Below are 25,707 nucleotides of genomic sequence, written 5' to 3' on the forward strand. Positions count from 1 at the left end.
GTCCGCGGGCAGGTAGGGTTTGCAGTTCAATTTTTCTCCCCAGATTTTACCAGATCCGGAGTGGACTCCCTTTTTTCACTCCCAGACTCTTTTCCAAAGATTCCCCACTAATTCTTTGAATTCTATCTTCTTATTTGGATTTAATTTGGGAAGTTTTGTCACTCCGGTGAGAGTCTTAGAGGCTGTGTGGCAATGAGCTGATCTCTCCCTCTAGGGCCATGGCCCATTATCCAAATTGTGACAGCCCAAACTCTTCAGAGCTCACACTGCCCCAAAGTGGAGCTTGTCTAAGGCACCGCTGGAGATTCAACAAGCTTTTCCCTTTTCTTGCGAGGAATCCTATTCGGAATAAGGGAATTTTCCTTTAAAAAAGGGAAACCTTGACAGCTATGGCTGGGTGTTGTGGCATGGTTCCCAATAACCGAAGTGGAAAGAATGTCTAGAGGCAGTGATAACAGGGTTTGGCCTTCAGCATCTGCTATTACCTGGCAGCAGAGCTGCAATCCCACTTTGCAGTGTATCCCAAAATGCTTCCAAACTTCAGCTCACCATTCTCCCCACCCTCCTCGTTGGGTGTTGTGTTCGTGCTGCAGAAGTTCAGTCAAGCGGTTAGGTTCAATGTAGAAAACAACCGTGTAGCAGAGAGAGCTTTTACTTCAGGGGCAAAAACACACACACTATATATACACATTCTTTGCAATTGTTAGAAGAAGTCTTCACTCTCTGAAGACAAGAGGGCGTTTCAGATTATAAAGTAAGTGCTGACACAAACTCCACACAGCAAGTGCAAAGTCTAGTGGCTAACAAAGTCCTGCAACTGCCATTTCTGCTGACTCATGGAAAAGTAACTCCTTTTCCACTTTCCTTAACACTTCAGCCATGAAATGAAACCAGCTTGCTTTACAACAAAGAACATGATGATCGTACATTACTAATTTTGTAGATCTCAGCGATGAATGCTGGGGGGAAAAATATGACTGCTTGGCTAGTTACAGTGGGGAAAACTAGATTTCATGTAATCATGAATGCTCTGGGTTGACAGTTCAAACTGATGTACTGCATTTTCTGTTTTACAGGTAAACAGTGGGGGGAAAGATACCATCACAACTGAGGCGAATTTCACTTGATATATTTATTTCATTGGCATACACTTCAGCTCTTCTCATCTCTTGGCATACACTTGCTTCAGATCAGGAAACAATGAGCTGGTTTACTCAAATGCTGGAAAACTGGATTAGTGTTACTTATTTGGAAGAATGCCTGAACTCTGTGGTTCACCCTCTGTGGTTATTTATGATTCCCATTTTGCTTTATTCTTTATGGTTATTTTTATATATATTTTGCTGTGCTGTCTCATTTCTGTTATATATCTACAAGAAGATGAATAACCAGCAAGAAAATGATTTTTATAGCAAATTTTGGGACAAGACAAGGCATGTTATAGCTAAAGTATTAGATACATATGGAAAGATATGGCATGGTGAGTAAAGGTTTCTTTCATACCAATAATTCAGTCTTATCAGCTCCTATACTTTCATAGGACTGAGCATCAGAATTTCAGACTTGAAACACTGGAACAATAGTTGCCACAGTGCATCAGGAGTGTAGCTCTGAACCCACCTCAGTGTCATAAGAGCTACAAGTTTTGGTTGGCTTTGTAAGGATCAAAACAAAGGCATGGATATTTATATATGTAATAAGCCATCCTAAGGAAAAACAAAATATTTTATGAGGTACGTACAAAATCAAGACGTATTACAGAAGAAAGGGTGAGTTGGTGGCTGCATAAACACCATACATTTTAATCATATTTAACCCCCCCCCCCCGAAACCTGGAGAATGTTGCTAACACTTCACAGAGCTACAATTAGCAAAGCCCTTTAAAAATAGCTTCATGGATTGTCGCAAGAGAAATGTGTTGTGGGTACACAGCCAATGTGATTAATATAACATTGTATAGGGAGACCTTGAGCGTGCAATTTTCCTGAGCATGATAAACCACAAGGCAGCTCTGAAACATAAACTATGGTATTTGCCAGCACAGGTTGTGTTAATGGCTACTACTTTAGATGGACACTGCGGGAAACAGGACAGTGGGCTTTAGAGGCCTTTGGCTTCATCAACAGGATTCTTCTTATATCCTCCCAGAAGACTGCTAAAAACCCTCCAAGTACAGTGGTGCCCCGCAAGACGAATGCCTCGCAAGACGGAAAACTCGCTAGACGAAAGGGTTTTCCATTTTTTGAGCTGCTTCGCAAGACGAATTTCCCTATGGGCTTGCTTCGCAAGACGAAAACGTCTTGCAAGTTTGTTTCCTTTTTCGTAAAACCGTTAATACCCAGGGTGCATTGCTTGAAGAGGTGCAGTTGCGACTTGACTTCGAGGAGCAACACATTGCACGCGGTGTGGTAGCCTTTTCTGAGGTTTTTGAGGCCTTTGCTGATTTTTGAAGCTTTTCCAAAACTTCTTTTGCAGCTGTTTGGTAAGTTAAACTTTTAAAACTTTTTTGGGGGTTTTTTGGATTTTGGGTTGGGGTGTTTGGAATTCAAGGACTTGGTGTTGGGGAGAGGTTTGCAAGAATCTGGGAGCTTGTGTGGTTTTTTTCTGCATTTTTATGATTTTTTGTGACCATTGGGGCACTCTGCTGTTTTTTTTAAAAAAAATTCTGGGTTTGAATTTCTGTGTGGTGGCTGGCTGGGGGAACAGTTGAGGAGGGGGTTGCAAGAATCTGGGAGCTTGTGTGGTTTTTTTTGAATTTTTATGATTTTCTGTGACCATTGGGGCACTCTGCTGTTTTTTTTTTTAAATCTGGGTTTGAATTTCTGTGTGGTGGGTGGCTGAGGGAACAGTTGAGGAGGGGTTTGCAAGAATCTGGGAGCTTGTGTGGGTTTTTTTGATTTTTTTTTATTTTCTGTGACCATTGGGCCATGTTGTTTTTTTTTCAAAAAAAAATTCTGAGTTTGAATTTCTGTGTGGTGGGTGGCTGGGGGGACAGTTGAGGAGGGGTTTGCAAGAATCTGGGAACTTGTGTGGGTTTTTTTGAATTTTTTTGATTTTCTGTGACCATTGGGCCATGTTGTTTTTTTTCAAAAAAAATTTCTGGGTTTGAATTTCTGTGTGGTGGGCGGCTGGGGGAGCAGTTGGGGAGGGGTTTGCAACAGTTGGGGAGGGGTTTGCAATTTCTGTGTGGTGGGTGGGTGGGTGGCTGGGGGAACAGTTGAGGTTTTTGAAGACTTTGGTGATTTTTAAAGCTTTTCCAAAACTTCTTTTGCAGCCATTTGAGGATTTTGAAGACTTTGGTGATTTGCAGCCATTTCGTAAGTTAAGTTAAACTTTTAAAACTTTTTTTGGGGTTTTTGGATTTTGGGTTGGGTGTTTGGAATTCAAGGACTTGGTTCTGGGTTTGAATTCCTGTGTGGTGGGTGGCTGGGTGCTTTTGAATTTTTTGGGTCTGAATCATTGATTTTTTTTTCTTTTGAGTTTACGAAGCTAGGAGCTGTGCTGCCATGGGACCCAAGAAGACTGCTGCTGCAGAGGCCGGCGAGAGGAAGAAGGAGAAGGTGACGCTGGAAATTAAGAAGGAGGTCATCCGGAAGCACGACGGTGGAATGCGTGTGACAGACCTCGCCAGGGAGTACGGCAGGAACCCATCGACCATCGGCACCATCCTGAAGATGAGGGAGAAGATCCTTGCGACTGATGCAGCCAAGGGAGTCACCAGGATCGTGAAGAACCGCCCAGCTGTTCTGGAGGAGGTCGAGAAGTTGCTGCTCATCTGGTTAGAAGAGAAGCAGCGTGCAGGGGACACAGTGACTGAGGCCGTCATTTGTGAGAAGGCCAAGGCCTTGCACGCAGACCTCATCCGGGAACAGCCAGGAACCTCAGACGAGCTAGAAGTCTTCAAGGCAAGCAGAGGTTGGTTTGACCGGTTCAAGACAAGATCTGGAATCCACAGCGTGGTCAGGCATGGAGAGGCTGCCAGTTCTGATGTTCCTGCGGCTGAAGACTTTGCCTTGGAGTTCCTGGAGGTTGTGAAGACGGAGGGCTACGTTCCACAGCAGGTCTTCAACTGCGACGAGACCGGGCTGTTTTGGAAAAGGATGCCCAAAAGGACTTTCATCACTCAGGAGGAGGCCAAGTTGCCTGGCCACAAGCCCATGAAGGACCGTCTGACCCTGCTCTTCTGTGCCAACGCAAGCGGTGACCTGAAGATCAAGCCCCTGCTGGTGTACCACTCGGAGAACCCATGGGCCTTCAAGAAACACAAGGTTGACAAGGAGCAGCTGAGTGTCATGTGGCGATCCAACAGCAAGGCTTGGGTCACACGTGTGCTGTTTGTGGACTGGGTCAATCTTGCTTTTGGCCCTGCTGTCAAACAGTACCTGCTGGACAACGACCTGCCGCTGAAGGCTTTGCTTCTGATGGACAATGCTCCTGCTCATCCTAAAGGCCTTGAGGAGGACTTGTTGGAGGAGTTCAGCTTCATCAACATCATGTTCCTGCCGCCTAACACCACGCCACTGCTCCAGCCGATGGATCAGCAGGTCATCGCCAATTTCAAAAAACTCTACACCAAGGAGCTTTTCAGGCGATGCTTCGAGGTGACTGATTGCACCACCATCACCCTGCGGGAATTCTGGAAGGACCACTTTGACATCGTCACCTGCTTGAAGATGATCACCACGGCCTGGAAAGGGATCAGCCAGAGAAATTTGAATTGTGCTTGGCGCAGCCTGTGGCCGGACTGTGTGGCACCAAGTGACTCTGATGCACCAGAGTCATCAGTGGTGCAGGACATTGTTGCCTTGGGGAGGACCATGGGCCTGGAGGTCACAGAGGAGGACGTCAGCGAGCTGGTGGAGGAGCACGACGACGAGCTGACCACCCAGGAGCTGGTCGAACTGCAGGCAGAGGCTGCGCAGGAGCAGGCCTCGCTGGAAGAGGAGGAAGCAACTGAGGAACGGCTGTCCTCCAAAGAACTGAGGGACATTTGCCTGAAGTGGAAGGATATGCAGGCTTTTGCAGAGCGGAACCACCCTGACAAGCACGTGACACGTGACCTTGCGAACACTTTTGATACGAGGGTCATGTCGTCTTTCAGGGAGGTGCTGAAAAGGCGGATGAAGCAGCAGACCATGGACAGGTTCTTAAGCAAGAAGCAAAGAGTGGAAGAAGAACCTTCTTCGAGTGGTCCCCCAGAGTCTTAGAAAATGTAATGTACACTTTGTTGATTTTTAAATGTTTTTCCTGCCATGTTTAGAAACTTAATTTATTGTTCCTTCAATTTTTGAAATGCTCTTTACAGTATGTGTGACTTTAAAGAGCACTTAATAAACTCTTGTTGTACCAAATTTGGCTTTGTTTGGACTTTTTTTGACCATAGGAACGCATTAATTGGATTTCAATGCATTCCTATGGGATTTCGTGCTTCGCAAGACAAAAAATTCGCTAGACGAAAAAACTCGCGGAACGAATTAATTTCGTCTTGCGAGGCACCACTGTATTCCTATTCTCCAGGGACAGTCCCAGATTTACCGACACCATCCTGGTAAGGTTTCTGATTTGATCCTGGAATGCCCTGCTTTTCCTCAGGATGTTTCTATTTTCATCAAAGAAATGTCAGAGGATAGGGAGTTAGGCAGCCAAGTATACAAAAGTTTTTTAACGTTTAATATTTTTATATATGTTGTAAGCCACCCAGAGTGGCTGAGGCAACCCAGTCTGATGGGTGGGGTATAAAGAATACAATTATTATTGTTATACTATTATTGTTACTACAGTATTATTATTATTATTATTATTATTATTATTATTATTATTATTAAATTGATGTGCTTATTTTCATTTGAGAAATGTTGGAGGGTATTTTGATGTTGCTTTAGGAGTTGAAGCATAAATCAGAAATACACTACTAAAACTAAGCCTGGGCCTAGCTCTTCCCCAAAGTAGCGCTCTGTACAGAAGGGTAATACTGCCCTTCAAATAAATAAATAAAAGTCTCCAAAACATTTAGTTTGATATCATGTTAAACCATCTCAAAGGGTCAAACACACATAAAGTAGATTAAAAAAGCAAAATAACTGAAAGACTGGGCAAAAATGTTTCCATCTGCATCCAAAAGGAAGCAAGGAATGAATATTCCAGGAGAGAAGTCCCCTCCTGCCCCCTTTAGTTCTGCGACCACCAAAGAGAAAGTCCTGTTCCTCTTGGATGCTCTCCTGGCATCCAGAATGCTGGAACACATAGCAGAGCTTTGTACCTGATCTTAAATTTCATTTCCCCCCCTTCCAAAACACACTGTTTTCTTCCAATAAAATATTGTGATATTTTATTTACCTTTCAACAACATAATATTTATTTGTTGCCATTTCTATTATTTTCAGGTTATGAAGTTATTGGCTTGGAACATCTCCCTCAAGGACCAGGGATTGTTATTTTTTATCACTCAGTTTCCCTTCTCGGCTATTCTTTCTTTGTGGGCAAAGCTTATAAAGAGAAAGGAAGACTGTGCCATACAGTAGTTCATCACTTATTGTATAATCTTCCAGGTAAATTATTTAAATTAAAATTGTGCTTTTTTGCTTAAAACATGTGCCAAATATGACATGAAACAATGCTATTAAATATAAAACAATGCTGTAGAATACAAAAACAGTGTACCTGGCAAAAACCCACAGATAAATAAAATAGCAGCAACAGGTGAAACAGTAAATTAGTGGAGAGGTTCTTTCTCACCAAGTCCCTGCAAGTAAGACAGAATGTAATTATTTCCAATTCATTTCTTTCTTTCTTAAATTTGTATACTGTCCTTCATCCGAAGATCCCAGGGTGTTTCTCAACACAAACTACACCTTAAGGAAGACTCAGGGCATAGTATTGAAATGAAAATGAAATGAAATATTGTGGACAAAAGGTTATATTTTTAAAAATATAGCAGCCTAAAGGATCTGTAAATTAAATTAAACTAGCCAAACCAATATACAGTTAGTCAGGAGGAAACAGGTCACTCCACTTTTATGGCCATGTTTACAGACAGCATTCCCTCAGAGTAAAGGACTGGAAGAAATATGTCCTCCTTGTTCCTAGAATCGTGGGCACATGACTTGACGAGCACAAACCAGTACGTTAGATATAGCACTTTGTTTAAAAGTGAATATAAAGTTTGAATGCATCAGATTGCCATCTTCCAATGTCCCAGATCTGGTGGGATGCCCATGAGAGCCACAGCTGTGGCTGTACCTATGCGAAAGGAATGCAAACCAAACTGAACTGGATCACAAGCTATGGCTAATTGGGCAGAGAACTGTCCAAACTTCAAATTGATCCTGGGAGAGGAAAAGGTGACCCACACACAGGCCGAGTGGCCAGATAGGCTGCAAGTGCTGTCACAGGGCATAAAGGTACATCATGGCAACTCTCGTTCATGACCTTGGAGCCACAGCCTTCTGGCCCATCTTGGACTGCCTTAGGAGAATGCGTACCAACCCATCTGCGAACTGGACATTCTGGAACAACAAGGCCTGCCCTAGACATAGAAAGTAACTCGTAGGCCCAAAGCCCCATGAAAGGCAACCAATGAAAAAGCAGGAAACAGCTGTTCTTCCAAAGTGAAAGAACACAGGGACAGCAGCAACAATAGAGCATCTGGTATTATGGGCATACATTTATCTGGTCTGTTCTGCTCTTGGTCCTAAAGTGGATGGGCCATAGAAGTGGTCCTGACGTCCTTGAACTCCTGGTGATTAGGCAAATATGGCTGCCTGGTACAGGGGGCCAGAGTGGACGAAATGTCCAGTTGAGGTATCAATTGCCAAGGTTTGCTTGGCATCCTCATCAGGTTGTGCACAACACCCAGTGCCAGCTTGCGTGGCGATTCCTGCCCCCCACCAGTTGGAATAAAATAAAGACACAGGACACCAGAATTTAAGGTTAATGGGCAACAAATGGCCACAACTTTATTGGTCACAGGTAAGAGTGGTATTGGCTTTAGCCATTGGACCTATCAGACTATCCGGGATAAAACCGGAAGGGATTGAACACCAACGGGGGAGTGTTGAGGCCCGCAACCAGAGTGCTGGGGAGCGTGCAGGCCCAGGCTGTGCACCCAAAGGTGGGGGTGCTGGGAGCCCCCGAGATGCACATCCCTAGGCGCTCCCCGAGGGGTCACCGCTCGGGAGCGTACTTTAGGCCCTAGCCTCCATAGGTTTCGGACGAGGCAACGCCCCCCGGAATCCTTTAATGAACTACCCTTCATCATTTGGGGGAGGTGATGGCGCTCCCCCCCAACTCATCAGCATAATAATACCCCTACCAAGGCCAATGTTTTGCATACAATTTGACCCTGGATATCACTCCCAAACCATTTCCATCCTCAGCATCATATTCAACTGGAGTTCGGTTCCAACAGCAACTCCTGATGCCAGAATTCGAAGAAAGTGGGACAAGGGGCATGTGACCTTGTTCTTTTTTCGTGATCTCTTGTAGGCATTTGATGCCATTGATTATGGCATTGTCCTGGACTGTCTCTAAGGAATGGGAATTGGGAGCACTGTATTACTGTGGTTCCAATCCTATCTTTAGGACCGATTCCAGGGAGTAGCACTATGTTATGGGATGCTGCAGGGAGTAGGCAATAGAAGTTTTGGGGAGAGGTACCATCAGTATGCTGATGACACTCAGCTCTCTTTCTCCATCACATCTGAATCAGGAGAGCCTGTGCATTCTGTGAGCCATTGCCTGGACGCAGTGGTGAAATGGATGAGGAAAAACAAGTTGAGCTTGGATCTTGCAATGTCCGACAAACTGGTCAGTTGCTTGTTCTGGATAGGTTTGCACTCCCCTTGAAGGAGCGGGTTTGCCGTTTGAAGGGCTTCTGGATCCAACTTTGTTCTGGAAGGCTCAGTTGAGGAACCTCTGTCTTTTCTAGGCCTAAGTACCGTAATTTCAGGGTAATCAGGAGATGAAAAGACAGTTACAGGAAACAACAAGACATTTACACTGATCAGTCCCCAGAGCTCCAGCAGTAGGTCAGCTAGGTCATGGGCTGTTAGGGCAGACCCAGTCTGGTCCTGTTGGGCCCCAAAATCAGTCATTAATAAAGATGGAAGTGTCTTACTGGGAAGAACAATGCAAAGTATGGGAAACTACATGATAGTATGTTCACTAGCAAGCTTCCTGTGAACAATTCACTGTATTCAAACACACTTCGTGGCAACTAGGATGGGGTGGGGGCTACAGCTAAGGAAAAGGACAGAAGCACACATACATGCCCATGGCTTTCATAGCAAGTCCAACCTATTAAGCAATGTGCAGTGATCCCAGGAAGTATGCCTCCCCCAAACACATGGACAATCAAGCACTCTCACACACAGTTTTTATGCCCCCACGTGACACTGCAAGCAAACACTTGTGGCATCCTTTCTACACAGTGTTCATGGAATCTCCACTGCCAAACCCCCCACATCATCTTCCCCTGCATGCAAACAGCAGCCACACTAGGAAACTATGACACCAACACATATGTCAATTTTAAAAATAAAGCAAAAGAAGTGAGGTGAGAGCCCAAACAGGCCCAGTAGCACAGAGAGTTATGTTGGGGGGCATTCCACTGGGTAAATTAATGGAGCATCTAACCCCCTGTCTGGGTGAAAAGATGGGCTTCTGCTGGTGGAGGCAGGTTTCCACCAGCAGGTTCCTCTCTCTTCTCTCTCTCTCTCTCTCTCTCTCTCTCTGTATCTGTCTATGTGTGAATGTCCACTGTATCCAAAACCCATGCAGCCTATAGGGATTGAAGACTTGTATTATCCAGCAAGGCACTATGGGCACCCCCAAACTCGGCCCTCCAGCTGTTTTGGGACTACAATGCCCATCATCCCTGACCACTGGGAGTTGTAGTCCCAAAACCGCTGGAGGGCCGAGTTTGGTGATGCCTGGGTGTATTTTTATCATGATGCAAACTTGAATATCAACCTATTGTACTAGAGACTTGACTTGAGGAACACTTCTCCAAAAGGTGGTCACCTTAGCACTCAGCCTCACTCTATGAGCCAGAACATGTGAGCAAAAGGGGAACTAGCATAAAGTCCCCCTTCCATGAAATCCTAGTTGATCAGTAATCTTTGGAATAAAGACACTTGTAAAGTATTCACACTATTTCCTAAATGAGAGCTATATAAAATGCATTTTTCTATTTGGGGCTTTCTTTTAGGGATAAAGATCCTTTGTGATGTGCTCTTATTGAGAGATTTCAAGAAAGCTGAATGTGTGGAAATTCTGAAGAAAGGCCATCTACTGGGCGTTGCCCCTGGTGGAGCTAGAGAAGCATATTTTAGTAAAGACTACAGTTTAATGTGGGGTAACCGCACAGGTTTCGCTCGGCTAGCTTTGGAGGCAAAAGTGGTGAGTGATCTTTGGGCAATTTGCATTGTCCTCACAATTATCCTGGATATGACGTACTGTGTTGACATCCTTGATTTAGCATCCTCCATAGCCGAGGATGGAGTGAAATGATATCTGGAGAGTCATGGATTCCCCACTCCTGCTTTTTAAAAAAGCTACTGAAATCAATGTTTAATAAGAAAAACAACTTTTTTCTTCTTACTCTCTTCAATTCCTCAAAATCTGGGGGACAGCTTGTGAATTTTTTTCATCTGAGATATTTGAATAGATCTGTCAGGAATTCTGAAGCCAATCACATCTGTCTTGTCATTATAATGCCGGGTGTGAATCATTCCTTCTAGTCTTTAACAAAAATTAAGGTGGAACGGTTGGGGTGAAGTAATTAACCAGGTCTCACCTTTCTGTTATTGTTTATTTCCTATTTTATTCTTTTAGCCCATCATCCCTATATTTGCACAAAATGATTCTGAAGCATTCAGGACCTTTGGAAAGATAAGTGAGTTAAATTTATTATGTTCCTTGGTTGATCAAGATATCTAATTTCAGGCAAAATACATTTTAATAATATACAATGGTGTTTTTTAAAAAATGAATATCTATTTCCTACCAACTCTCAAAATGCCAACTAATTTCAAATTTGATATGGGGTCGCATTCTTTCAGAATATTTTTATAGAACCCCCCCCCCAAAAAAACATTTATAAATACATTGTTAACAAATACAAAAAAATAAAAAATTCCTTCCAGTAGCACCTTAGAGACCAACTAAGTTAATTATTGGTATGAGCTTTTGTGTGCATGCACACTTCTTCAGACAGCTGTTTCGACTACAGCAGATCAACACGGCTACCTACCTGTAACTATAGTTAACAAATAAATACTTTAATAACCTGCCTGGAAAAAAAAGAAAAAAGAAAAGGGAAGAAGGGGAAAGCATACATATCAACGTACATAGAATAGAAAAGGATCTAAAAAAGAAAAGAAAAATAAACGAACAAAAATTAAGCAAAGTTTAACTCTATCGAAATAACAACTTAGACTGCCTTAAGACCTCTTTCTTAAAAAAATTCTATTTGCTATAATTCAACCCTATAATAGTATTTCTTATATATAGTGACCTTCAGTATGGGTTGAATCTCTTTACTTATTTGTTATTGATGTTGGCTTCCTTCTGCCTCATTATGATTTCAATTCGAATTAGCTTACTTTCCCCCTTGTATTTAATATTTTATCCTCATCTTGGTATGAGGAAACAGTATGTCACTATTTGCGGAGTTATTCAAGACACAACCAAGTCTTATTAGTATAACCTTGTTTCATTAAATAATTGTTGAAACATTCCCATTCTTTTTTGACTTTGTCTGCTGATTTGTTTCTTATTGATTCCATCATTTTCATGAGTTCCAAGTACTCGCAGAGTTTTAACTGCCATTCTTCTCTCGATGGGATAAATTCACTCTTCCAATACTTAGCTACTAGCAGTCTAGATGCAGTCACTGCATAGAAGAATATTCTCTTGCTTTCTTTTGGAATGTTATTTGTTAAGATCCCTAGGAAGAATGCTTCCGGGGTTTTTTGTAATATAAATTTGAATATTTTTGTTAATTCCTCATAGGTCGTGTCCCATATTTTTTGATTCCTGGGCACATATGGAAAAAGGTTCCCTCATATAATTTGCATCTCCAACATTTATTATCATAATTTTTAGTCATTTTGGCTAATTTTGAAGGGGTTAAATACCATCTAAATTGCATTTTCATAAACTTTTCTTTAATTAAGTAACACGCTGTGAATCTTAGATTCTTTGCGTGCTGAGGTCCCCCAAATCATCCCTACCCCAATAACTCACACATCACACATAATTTTTGTTTAAGGTTTTTGGCATAATTTTGGCCACAACTTTTATTATCATACAAAATTGTGAGTGGTTGCGTAGGCATTGGTTATGACTAGCTATCCCCCCCGCCTTGGGGGATAGCACTGACTCCCGGATTCCAGCGTAAGTCAGTGTGGAGGAACAAGCAGGGCAACTGGGGCTGCGTTACAGACCCTTCAGTTCCTCCCTGCCTGCGCCTTGGGGTCTTACACGGCCCGCACCCGATTCCAGGGGTTTGGACAAGGGGATGGTAAGCCCCAGAATTCCTTTAACGGAATTCCCATTCCGCAGCAGCATTGGAGGGGTAGGCACAGCCAATCCATACCCCTCCACCAACCAATTTAACCAATGCCTAACCGCCAACCTTACAAGTTGTGACGATTTGCTACGTAGTAGGCAAAACCCAATTGGCACACACTAATCAGCCAAAAGGAAAAATTCCTACTAGGCCCCCGCACCAAGGCGGACGACCCCATGACAGGCAATAGCAAGGTCAGAGCGAAGCCCAAATAAGGGAGGGCGGGCGGGTGATCCGGTGTCCACAGCGAAAGAGAAAGGAACAAGCTGTGGACCCAGTATAAATAACCTCTGACTCCACCCCTTACTTGGCAACATCAAATTTACCCCAGTAACAACAGTCACCAATCAATTCAATTCCCTTGCAACAGCCTGGCTGGCAACTGAGGATGTTTTGTCTGGCCCCATCCGCAACACGTGCTCTCTCTTTAATGAGAACACGCTTTGCGTGCTGAGGTCCCCCAAATCATCCCTACCCCAATAACTCACACATCACACATAATTTTTGTTTAAGGTTTTTGGCATAATTTTGGCCACAACTTTTATTATCATACAAAATTGTGAGTGGTTGCGTAGGCATTGGTTATGACTAGCTATCCCCCCCGCCTTGGGGGATAGCACTGACTCCCGGATTCCAGCGTAAGTCAGTGTGGAGGAACAAGCAGGGCAACTGGGGCTGCGTTACAGACCCTTCAGTTCCTCCCTGCCTGCGCCTTGGGGTCTTACACGGCCCGCACCCGATTCCAGGGGTTTGGACAAGGGGATGGTAAGCCCCAGAATTCCTTTAACGGAATTCCCATTCCGCAGCAGCATTGGAGGGGTAGGCACAGCCAATCCATACCCCTCCACCAACCAATTTAACCAATGCCTAACCGCCACCCGAGCCCTTATGCTCGCCGCCAACCACTCACAAAGCAAACCACACCCTCAACTTGGACACCACTGCATCCAACCATACATCATTCCCAGACGTGGAAAGATGAACACCATCAGCCCTGTATAAGACTTCCTCCTTAAATGAAATACGAGGGTGAGGAATCACGCATCCGCCCAAGCTCACCACCAACTTGCCCACCGCGGAATTAATCCGCTTCCTAACTTTCTCAGTGGATGCTGGGCAAGAACTGCCCCACCAAATGCGGCGCTGAAGCAACTGTGACCAAATCAATTTCGTATTAGGCACCATAGCCGCCAACTCCCTTAGGTCCTGTAAAATAACAGTACGCAGCGTATAGCAAGGAAAAGAAACCATATCATTCTCCCCAAGCTGCACCACAATCGCTGAAGGTGGGCCAAGCAGGAGGACACGCCTTTTTATGAGTGGCAAGAATTCCCTCCAACGCATCCCCCTTCTGGAGATCCAGGACACCTGCACATGCTGCGGAAGGCCCAGGCCATCTCCCAATCCAGACTGACGAGCTCTGTCAGCGGCCCAATGCACAATACTGTGGCCCACTATCCAGATACGGATAGTGCCCGGACCTAGGGTTAAAACAGAAATGTAAGTACACAGCCACATTATTTCCTCACATACGTTTTGAAAGCATCCGATCTCCATCGACCCAAGTCCTTTATCCTCTTCACGGATAAACCCCAATGGGCGGCTGTAGTTGCAGCACCAATCCGGAAGGAGTGAGGAGCGAACTCCGAAGCCTCAAGCCCACACGCTACAATGGCTTTACGCATCACCTTAGTGAATTGATGCCGTACTAGTGGGTGCCCATCTTCGTGAATAAACAGGGGCCCTTCACCCACTGGTCGCAAGGCCAGGTACCGCTTAAGGTCCTTTACCGGACAAGGGCCACCTTCCCCAGACGCCGGGAGCCTGATAACGGCTCCCCTACCCAGCTGATCCGTCTTTGAGTTTCTGATATTAATTTGCAAGTCAGACGGAGACATACTCACGTCCTGCAACAACAAGCCCCTGGAACCTCCATCCCGCTTTGGCTCAAGGACCACCTCTCCTACTCTCAGGGCCCCAAAGAAAGCCAATGAGAAAGCTGCAGAAAACAAACGGGCCTCGAATTTAGACCAACAGATGCTACGCAATTTAGTATGCATCTGCGCCAGCAACTCTAATGTAATAGGCCGTCTAGGAATAGGCTTAGAGGGAGTGAGACGCCCCCAACCTTCCACAGCTCTGCGCACCACAAACTTCCCACACGGATCCTTGTTAAAAAATGCCCTGCTAAAAAAGGAAATCGCTGCCGAATGAAGTCGCAGCGTCCTGGCCGCCCGGCGCATCTGGAATAGATGTGCCAAATACTTGAGCACCTGAGAGGAAGAATGGGGGGCAGTAACCTCCTCAACCGTCTGTCCATTAAATAATAAAAAATCTGCCCAGGCCTTTTTATAAGACCTCAAAGTAGAGGGGGCAACAGTGGAGGGGGCAAGAAATGCAGCTACTCCCTGTAAAACTAAGGGAAGACAGCAAATCATTCTCGCCCAGCTGTACCACCAGCACTGCGGGAGGATCTGCACAGGTCACACTCGACCGCACCAAAGGAAGGATCTCTTCCCAAAGCATTCCCCATCTGGACAGCCAGTATATGTTCACATGGGCAGGAAGACTGAGATGGCGCCCCAGTCCAGACTCGTCAGCGCGCTTGCCAGCCCAGTGTACAATGCTGTGGCCCAAATGTGCACAGCTGCTCCTATGAAAAAAGGAAATAACAGACAAGCATCAGCACAGACATCATTGTGACACTTCCTGATATAACCCTTGTCAGCGTCAGACTTCCAATGACCCGTATTCAAAATCCTGTCTACTGACAGGCCCCCAGTGTGCAGCCTTTGCAGCAGCACCTAATCGGAAGGAATGAGGCGTGTTCAGCGGTAAGCAAGCCGCAGGCCGTAATAACTGGTGCACGAGGTAAGCACATTGATGCTTGGCTAACGGGAACCCATTTTCATGCACTAGGAGCGGGCCAGCCCCCAGGGGAATGAAAAGCCAAATATTCTGTTATCCATAACTGGGCAAGGGCCCTCCTCACCTGTGTCGGGAAGCCAGATTGTGGCACTCCTGCCCACTAAGTCTGTTTTAGAGTTCCCAACTCTAATGACCAGCTCCAAAGCGGATAAGGAAAAGTCCTGAAGCAATAAGCCTCCAGACTCTCAGCCCCGTGCTGGCACCAACAACCATTTTCCCAACCCTCAGTGCACCAAAAGGCAATGGAATGCTGAAAGGAGTCTCGCCTTGATCTTTAACCAGCAGACAAGTTTTAACTTGTTGCAGCTACTGCATAGGTAAAAATTGACAGACTTCCTGCCCACTGTCCTATGAGGTTGGAGCCTATTCCAACCTTCCAAGGCCCTGCGCACTAAAAACTTTATACAAGGGTCTCTGAAAAATAAAGCTTCAGTATAACAGACATTGCAGCGGACTGAATTCTAATAGTTATAACCGCATGCCCAATCTGCAGCAGGTGGACCAAATACTGCAGGATCTGCTCAGAGGATGGGGGCCAGTTCATCTGAATAGCCGAGGACTGCCAGCTTAAGTCTAAGAAATCCATCCAGGCCTTCCCATAAGAGCTAAAAGCAGCAGGGGAAATGGAAGCTGCTGCTCTCTGTAATTACTAATTGTTGTCAAAATGCCACAGGTGGTCTGGAAAATTCTGGCAGTAGCTGAGTGTCTGGAGCCCAGGATCTGAAGCGCTCCATCTGAAAATGGGATAGAGTGTCAGCGACATCATTAGAGGATCCCGTAATCAGGAGCAGAAAGCACAATATTAAACCTTAAAAGGCGCAGCTCGAAAACGTGAGCGGAGGGGCGGAGACTCTGCTGGAGCGTGAGGACTGTTTTGCCAAGACGCTCACCACTACCTGGTTATCAGGCCAAAAGCAGATCCGATGGTCACTGGACTCCTCGGGCCACATGTGAACTGCTACTACAATGGGGAAAACTCAAGAAAGTTAGGTCACATGATTGCCTCACCACACTGGGCTTGAGGCCATGGCTTTGCACACCAGCAGCCCTTGAAATAACAACCAAAGGGCAAAGATCCAGCAGCAGCAGCCTGAACCTGAAAATCCCTGTGCGGGTTCAAGGTATCCTGCCATGGCGAACGACTATTGCATTCATTTCGGAATTGCAACCATTGCATGATTAATTAAGTGACCCAGCAAGATCGGATCTGATGAAGCATCACTTGCTACAGAGGAAGTATTACAAAATAACTTCCTTCAAGGCAGACAGCTTCTCCATAGGCAAGAGGTATGTTTTAGCAATGATATCCAACTGGATCCCTAAATAAAATGGGAATATGGGCAAAAGGTATTGAGCTATTGCTTGCCAGCTTCCAGCCCCCCGCTTGGGCAGGGGGCATCTTGTGCTGCCATCATGATATGTAAATTTACAGGGCCGACGCTGGCCAGAACCCCTAAAGAAGTCCCGACAAAGCTGCCGCCGAGCCAGCTTCCTTTTCAGACACACACTCTGTGTAATGCAAAAACACACTGCATGCAATGCAACTACACACTCCATGCAATGCAACTACACACTCCGTTCAATGCAACTAGACACTCCGTGCAATGCACACACACTCCATGCAATGCAACTACACTCCATGCAATGCAACTACACACTCCGTTCAATGCAACTAGACACTCTGTGCAATGCACACACACTCCATGCAATGCAACTACACTCCATGCAATGCAACTACACTCCATGCAATGCAACTACACTCCATGCAATGCAACTACACACTCTGTGCAATGCAACTACACACTCCGTGCACTGCACACACCCTCCGTTCAATGCAACTACACACTCCGTGTAATGCACACACACTCCGTGCAATGCAAAAAACACACTCTGTGCAATGCAACTACACCCTCCATGCAATGCACACACACTCCGTGCAATGCAACAACACACTTCGTACAATGCAACTACACACTCCGTGCAATGCACACACACTCCGTGCAATGCAAAAAACACACTCTGTGCAATGCAACTACACCCTCTATGCAATGCACACACCCTCCATGCAATGCAACTGCAAATCTCTCACGCAATGCAATGCAATTGCAGCCCGTGCAGCACCGTGCCCTGCAACGCACAGAGCATACTGCAATGCGGGCACGCAAAGGTGCTTTCTCCCGCTTGCATATTGCAAACGTGGCGCCCGTTACATCCCTCGCAGTGAGGTAACCACCAAAAGGACCTAAGTGTCCAGGTAGAGGAATGGGGGAGCATGCAGCTGTCCCATACAGGGACCAATCCTGCAACCTAGGCATTACCGGCACTATGCGCTGACCCAGTGAAACCAATGCTTCATGGACCACATGGGGACACTATTCAGGCCGGAAACGCTTCCAGGCCATCGAATACTAGGGCAAAGCCCTAGGATCACCTGCTAGGCCAGGCATAAATATTTCCAGTGAAATAGCAGAGTTGAGGTAGCCCACAGCTTGTCCAGGTACCCCTGCTTGCCCTTTTAGAGGGAAGCACCCCTTCAAGAAACCCAAAATTCTTTTATCACAAATGGGCCGAACTACCCAGCAACAGAATAGCCCAAAAGGAGCAGTTTGTTTTGGTTTTTTACAACAATGACTAAGAGGGGGATATGAACCCTGTCTCCCAGGTCCTAGTCCTACACTTTAGCCACTAAGCCACAATGGCTCGTCTCTAAAATGGCAGTCACCACTATCAGGGCAAAACAAACTTGGAGAAAATAAACTTGTTCAGAAACAGTATAGTTCAAGAGCATATACAGCGGGCTCATAGTCACTGGAGGCACAGAGAGCCTCTGGCACCCTCTGTCTGCCTCAGATATACCTTAGCAGCAACTGGGCCTGCAAGCAGATACATAGAGAGAATGAATCACGTGTCAGAGACTTAACAATTAACTGGTACCTGTAGCAGACTTAGGCTTGGAAGTTGTGTGCAGGCCGACTAGGCCTCCCTGCTTCTGCTCTTGAGAATCTGAGTCTCATAGCAATATTAAAGGAACTCAAAATAGTGCTCCTGTCCAAGGCTAGATTAAAATTTGGCCAACAGCACTGCACACACTCAAAATAAAGCCAACCTTCGGGGATACTATAAACAAAAGTGATTCCAGCTAAGCTGGGAACAGCCCTGACTAGCCCCACAATTTACAACAGGAGAAATGGGGGAAACCTTTTTGCGAAAGAAAGCCCCTAATGGGGCTCTCTCCCTATTGGAAAGGCAAGCCACAGATACAGGGAGAATCTTCTCACAGGACAGGGTAAGGGGTGGGGTGGGAAATCAAACAGGAAAAAGAGGGAATTAAATTATTTAAGGGACTAGAGAGGATTAAAAGAAGGGGGAAATAAAGAAATGTAACCAGACAATGAGAAGATTGCATCACTGTCCTCCAGACAGTCCAAGTGCTCCATGTGATCCGGTGTCCACAGCGAAAGAGAAAGGAACAAGCTGTGGACCCAGTATAAATAACCTCTGACTCCACCCCTTACTTGGCAACATCAAATTTACCCCAGTAACAACAGTCACCAATCAATTCAATTCCCTTGCAACAGCCTGGCTGGCAACTGAGGATGTTTTGTCTGGCCCCATCCACAACACGTGCTCTCTCTTTAATGAGAACACGCTTTCTCCACAGCTCTTCCCATTTTTGTAATTCTATAGGATAACCCAGATCTTGCACCCACTTTAGTATCACTTCTTTTACTTCTGGAACTGCAAATCCACCTCTGTCTCTAATCTCTGTTAGTAATTTTATTCCAGGTTTTTTACCCTGCCAAATGAATTTTGCCAGATCTTTTTGCCACTCTTTAAAACATTTAACTCCACTGATTATTGGTAATGTTTGGAATAGGAATGACATCTTTGGTAGCACTGTCATTTTAATTATTGACATCCTGCCCCACAGTGACAGATTTAACCTCCCCCAAATCTCCAAATCTTTTTTTATTTCTTTCAATTTTTTTACATAATTGTAATTGAAAAGGTTTATGTTTTTTGTTGTGATCCCGATGCCTAGGTATTTCACCTTATTTGTTATTTTTAATCCTGTTTTAGTTTACAATCCTCTTTTTTCTTCTTCACACATGTTTTTCACGAATAATTTTGTTTTGTCTTTGTTTAGTTTAAAGCTGAGACTTTCCTGAATTCATCCATTTTTGTCAGTGTTTCTAATATGCTCTCTATTGGGTTCTCGGTGGTTATGATGATGTAATCTGCAAAGGCTTTGAGTTTATACAATCTGTTGCCCAATAAATACCTTTTATTTTTGTTTTTTTCCTTATAGCTGTTACTAATGTTTCTAATATGGTGATAAATAAAAGTGGTGAGAATGGACAGCCTTGTCTAATCCCTTATTCAATGTTAAATGTTTTCGTTAGTTCATTATTTATGATTAATTTTGCTTTCTGATTATTATATATTGCCTTGATTCTGCAATATATTTTATTTCCTAATTTCTTTGCATCAATGGTGTTCAACAAGAAATCCAATGATACATGATCAAATGCATTTTCAGCGTCCACTAACATCATTGCTGATCTTTTATTTCCACCTACCCCCAAATATTCTAATAAATTGATCATTGTTCTTGTATTGTTACCGTATATATTTGTCTTCCTGGGAGGAAGCCAGCCCGGTCTTCGTTAATTAGTCTATTTAATATCTTTTTTAATCTGTTTGCAAGTATTCCTGTAAAAATTTTGTAATCCAAATTTAGTAATGAAATTGGTCTATAGTTTTTGGTATTCATCAGATCTGCTCCTTGTTTCGGGATCAAGGTTTTTAAGGCTTCTTTCCATGACTCCGGTGTCTTCCCATTCTCTAATATATTGCTCATAATCTTTTTCAGGGTTGGAAGTATGGCCTCTTCTAGTTTTTTTTTTTTTTATAGTAACCAATTGAAATTCCATCTGGGCCCGGAGATTCCCCAACTTTTGTTTGTTTTTCATTACTTGTAGTATTTCTTCTATTTTGATAGTTGAATTTAAATATCTATGTTCCTCTTCTAATATTACCAGTAATTTGTTTCGTTGTAGATAATCATTTATTTTATTCTCATTTTTATCTTCTGATTTGTACAGTTTTTTATAATAATTTACAAAGCACTGTTTTGTTTTTTCTGGGTCTACTATCTCTTCCCTTTGATCTATTATTTTACCTATAATTTTATCTTTTTGCCTTTTCTTTATTAACCAGGTTAACATCCTGCCAAGTTTGTTGGCCAAGTCAAAGCTTTTTTGTCTCATCCATTTGATATGGGGTCGCATTCTTTCAGAATCTTTTCTCTTTCATACACAGGGTTGGCAAGATGGGTATATGAGAAAACTCGATGTTTTCTCCTTCCTATATATGGAGGGTTTCCAGTGAAATTGAGGACATATATTGGAGAACCCATCCCATATGATCCAAATATAACTGCCACAGAGCTGGCTGAAAAAGTAAGTACCAGGAAATATAAAACAGAATAATCTTTCCTATTGTTTTTTCACTTTCTCAGTTCTAAATTGTATTCTGCATACTGGCTTCTCATTCTGTATGACCCAGAGCTAGGCTTTATTATATATATTTTTGTGCATTACATTGATCACTCAGCTTTTCCTCTGCTTAACTTGTTGAGACTAATTAAATGCCCTCTGAGCTACCAACTTTGAACTTTGAACCCCCAACACATTTTTAGATATAGGATCATAGAATCTTAGAGTTGAAAGGGACCCAAGGGTCATCTAGTCTACTCCTCTGCAATGAAGGAATATCAGCTAAAGCATCCATGACAGATGGCCATCCAGCCTCTGCTTAACCTCGTACCGATGGGACCGCCTCTCTTGGTATGCCCCACGGAGGACCTTGCGGTCTGCAAATAACAACATCCTAAAGATTCTGGGCGCCAGGGAGATCAGACTGGCCTCGACCAGAGCCAGGGCGTTTTTGGCTGTGGCCCCGGCCTTGTGGAACGCTCTCTCACGAGTGACTAGGGCCCTGCGGGATTTGACATCTTTCTGCAGGGCCTGCAAGATGGAGCTGTTCTGCCAGGCCTTTGGTTAGGGTTCCGTCTGACTCATTTTCTCCTTGTATAAGAACAAGCATGAAAAATAAAGAAAAAGAGATAAAGGGAATTACATTAGGCAAGGATGTTTTCAAAATTAGAGCTTTTGCGGATGATATTATATTAACAACTGAGGAGTCAGAGAGCAGTTTAATGAAAGCATTGAGGATAATGAATGAGTTCGGGAAAGTAGCAGGCTTCAAGATAAATATGTCAAAAACAAAACTTATGGTAAAAAACATACAGGAATTAGAAAAGAACAAATTACAGAAGAAATTAGGTTTGGAAATTGTTACAAAACAAAAGCAAAACATTTAGGTATAGAATTGCTGATGAAAAATATTAATCTATTTGGAAACAACTATGAAAAAGCCTGGAAGAAAATTAGAAGAGATCTAGAAACCTGGAGTAGATTAAAGCTGACATTAATGGGGAGAATATCTATAATTAAGATGAATGTTTTACCGTAAAATGATATATTTGTTCCAAACAATACCAATAATAATTAAAGAAAATTGTTTTGATGAATGGAGAAAATATCTAACAAAATTCATATGGCAAACCAAAAAACCATGCATAAAGTATAAACTATTAACAGATAAAAGGGATAGAGGAGGACTCGCATTACCGAATTTAAAATTATACTATGAAGCAGAATGTCTGGCGTGGCTAAAAGAATGGATTATATTGGAAAACACTAGTATTTTAAATCTAGAAGGTTTTGACAATAGGTATGGATGGCACGCCTACCTAGCGTACAAGAAGGTTAAGGTACATAATGGCTTCAAAAATCATATACTCAGAAATTTATTGTTGAAAGTTTGGAATAAATATAATCAGCTATTAGAGCCACAAGTCCCTTTATGGATCTCTCCATTAGAAGCCCATGCAGTTAAAAAACTCAATATGAATCCGAACTGGGCAACATATAGACAAATACTGGAAGAAGACCAAGGAAAGTTAAAATTAAAAACATATGAAGAATTAAAACAATATGGGATGGATAATTGGCAATATATACAATTAAAAAGTGTGTTTAAGGCAGATCAAAGAAAAGGTTTCGCCAAAGAACAATTGCTATTTAGCACCATTATATTACAAAACAATAGGAAATTATTATTGAAAATTTACACTCTATTATTGGACTATGATTTGATGGATGAAGAGGTAAAAGAAACAATGGCCAAATGGGCAAAAGATATCGGCCACACTATATATTTAGAACAATAGGAGAAACTCTGGTGCGAGAATATCCGCTTTACCACCTGCTATACGATAAAGGGGACGTGGGTGGCGCTGTGGGTAAAAGCCTCAGCGCCTAGGACTTGCCGATCGAAAGGTTGGCGGTTCGAATCCCCGCGGCGGGGTGCGCTCCCATCGCTCGGTCCCAGCGCCTGCCAACCTAGCAGTTCGAAAGCACCCCCGGGTGCAAGTAGATAAATAGGGACCGCTTACTAGCGGGAAGGTAAACGGCGTTCCGTGTGCTGCGCTGGCTCGCCAGATGCAGCTTGTCACACTGGCCACGTGACCCGGAAGTGTCTGCGGACAGCGCTGGCTCCCGGCCTATAGAGTGAGATGAGTGCACAACCCTAGAGTCTTTCAAGACTGGCCCGTACGGGCAGGGGTACCTTTACCTTTACCTTTATACGATGAAGGAAAATTTTGTTTAAATGTTTTACAGGTGGTATTTAATTTATAATTAAAATCCAACCTTTGATGGAAATGTAACAAAGAACCTGGAACGATAATTCATATGTGGTGAGGTTGCAAGGAAATAAAGAAGTTTTGGGGACTAATACATGAGGAACTTAAGGAAATGCTTAAAAACCCCTTGATAAAAAATCCTGAAGCTTATCTGTTAGGGTTGGTGAGCAAAGACATACCACATATGAAAAAAAAAAAAATTCTATGCAGCAACAGCTGCCAGGGTAGTGATTGCCACTAAATGGAAATCTCAGGACACACCAACAAAGGAAGAGTGGATTTGTAAATTAAGTGAGTATATAGAATTGGCAAAATTAACTTCAGTTATAAGATATCAGTCAAATCAAAAGTTAAGAATGGAGTGGAAGTATTTTGAAGATTATATGTCAAAATATTGTTCTAAAAATGACATGCTAATAGGCTTAGAATAAAAAATGTAAGCAATAACAATACCAATAAAGAAAGAAGGAAAAATCAGAATTTAACAAAAATAATTTATTATACAATGCAAGGGAAAAAAGGTAGAAAGAAATATAAAGAAGTGGAATTGCTGTGGAGGGAAGTAGAGGGTGGGTGGTGGGTTTTTATAATTAATTGTATAATTATGCAGCTGTTGTAATTTAGATATTATATTTTATGTGAGGGAATCATTGGGAATTTTGGTTATTATGTGTATATGTTACGTTTCAATAAAGATCTTGGGGGGGGGGGGGAAGCATGAAGGAGGTTCCCAGCCCGCTCAAAGGTGCTTATAATATCAGTGGAAGCAGTTGGTAACCGCTTTCAAATCTACCCCGAAGATTGCCACTTGTCCAGTTTTAATTTTAATTTGTTTGAATTAAATGTGGGATGTATCTTAATTTATTGATCACTTGGTTTTATGCATATTGTCTTATATGATGTGAGCCGCTCTGAGCCCAGCTTTGGCCAGGGATGGCAGGATACAAATAAATTATTATTATTGTTATTATTATTAAACACCTTCACAACCTCTCAGGGGAGACTGTTGAACTGTCAAAACAGTTCTCACTGTCAGAAAGCTCTTCCTGATGTTGAGGTGGAATTTCTTTTCTTGCAACTTGAAGAGTGGCCCTGGAAACCCTTTCAGATGGGTGGAGTATAAATTTAAAAAATGATGATGATAATGATGATTATAAGGCATTCGTTTGCGTCCTACCCTGCAGAGCAGGAGAAAATAAGCTTACTCCATCTTCCATGTGACAACCCTTAAGATATTTGAAATGACTGTCATAACTCTTCTCAGTCCCCTCTTTTTCAGGCTGAAAATACCCAGCTTCTTTCACTGTGGCTCATAAGGTTTCCTTTCCAGACCCTTAATATTCATGGTTGCTCTCATCTCCCCCAAGAACTTTCTGCTTCCATTCTTGCTTCACCCTCACCTTCCCCACATCTAGTTCCGACTTTTGGTTGCTTGTTTGAAGGGGCGGAGAAGTAATTTATTTTTGCAGGTGTGTGGGGGTTGATTCCTTGGTTGTCCTGTGGTTCCTTCCTTTTATTTCACATTGTTGGGATGCAGTCATTGTCAATTGACAGTGGTGTGGTTTGTTTGCTCCTACCGCGTTAAATCTGTACAGATGAGAAAGTTGTGGAGAGAAAGATTAGCTTTACTGAGGCATTATTGTGTTAAGGGTGCCCTTTAGGGACCTGCCAAGACAGTATGCCTGGTAGGACTTGCATAGTTCCTCTTAGGCCTGGTACATGCATTTTGGCTGAACACTGCAAAGTAGGGTCTGGGTGAGCATTATGGGTTCATGCTCAAGGTTCAATATGAAAGAAGACAGTAATTTCCTCCCTATCCTTTGCTAGGGAGCCAGCTGCATATGCCTTAGGATCTGGAGAGATGGTTTCCTACTACAATTAGCTAAAAATCCTTATCTGCCTTTACTTCTGATCCCAGAAAGAAATCCATATTGTGCTTCTTTAGCTGGAAAAAGTGGGATTTTTTAAATGCTACTGGGTCTGACGCCTTTAGCTTTTTCCTATTCCTTTAGCTATAACATAATGTATTCCTTTGTTTTTGTTTTTTCAACAGACCAAGACTGCATTTGAAAATCTTCGGGATAGACACCAGAAAATGCCAGGAAGTATATTAAGAGCTCTTTCAGAACGATTTGATAAGGGTGACAAAGCTAACTAGTCCATATAAAACAAACCATAGTTCTGTAATAGGGAAATTTAATAATTATGTAATTAAAACCAAATAAACATACAGAGAATTGTACTGGATTGTATATGACTTATTTGGAAAGATTGCTAGCTCAGTAGCTCAGCACCTCCTGTCCATGCAGAAGTTTTCGAAGAGGTGCAAGTCCTTTCTTGCCCTATCCTGCAAGACTCCCAGAATGCCCCTTTTTGCGGACTTACACCGCTAGAGTCAGAATCAAAGTGTGTAATGGGAGGGTGGGTGTTTAACTGA

At 43.3% G+C, this 25,707-nt stretch overlaps 2 protein-coding genes across 2 annotated transcripts in view; both read left to right on the forward strand.

Annotated features, from left to right (window-relative positions):
• Positions 1-25,707, forward strand: part of LOC308481826 (uncharacterized protein) — a 201,673-nt gene that overhangs the window by 49,202 nt on the left and 126,764 nt on the right. The window contains exon 7 of the mRNA XM_081014531.1: positions 1,081-1,480. Coding sequence (XP_080870657.1) covers positions 1,081-1,480 — 400 coding nt within the window. The remainder of the gene's footprint in view (positions 1-1,080; positions 1,481-25,707) is intronic.
• LOC308481793 (DGAT1/2-independent enzyme synthesizing storage lipids-like) lies at positions 5,617-25,512 on the forward strand (the record flags this gene model as incomplete). Its single annotated transcript, XM_081014499.1, has 6 exons — positions 5,617-5,646; positions 6,173-6,548; positions 10,208-10,398; positions 10,834-10,894; positions 20,822-20,961; positions 25,324-25,512. The coding sequence occupies 6 exons, from the start codon at positions 5,617-5,619 to the stop codon at positions 25,426-25,428; spliced, it is 903 nt and encodes a 300-aa protein (XP_080870625.1). The 3' UTR covers positions 25,429-25,512.

This window comes from Podarcis pityusensis, assembly GCF_964106645.2.
Source record: "Podarcis pityusensis genome assembly, chromosome: 7".
Classification (NCBI taxonomy): Eukaryota; Metazoa; Chordata; class Lepidosauria; order Squamata; family Lacertidae; genus Podarcis; species Podarcis pityusensis.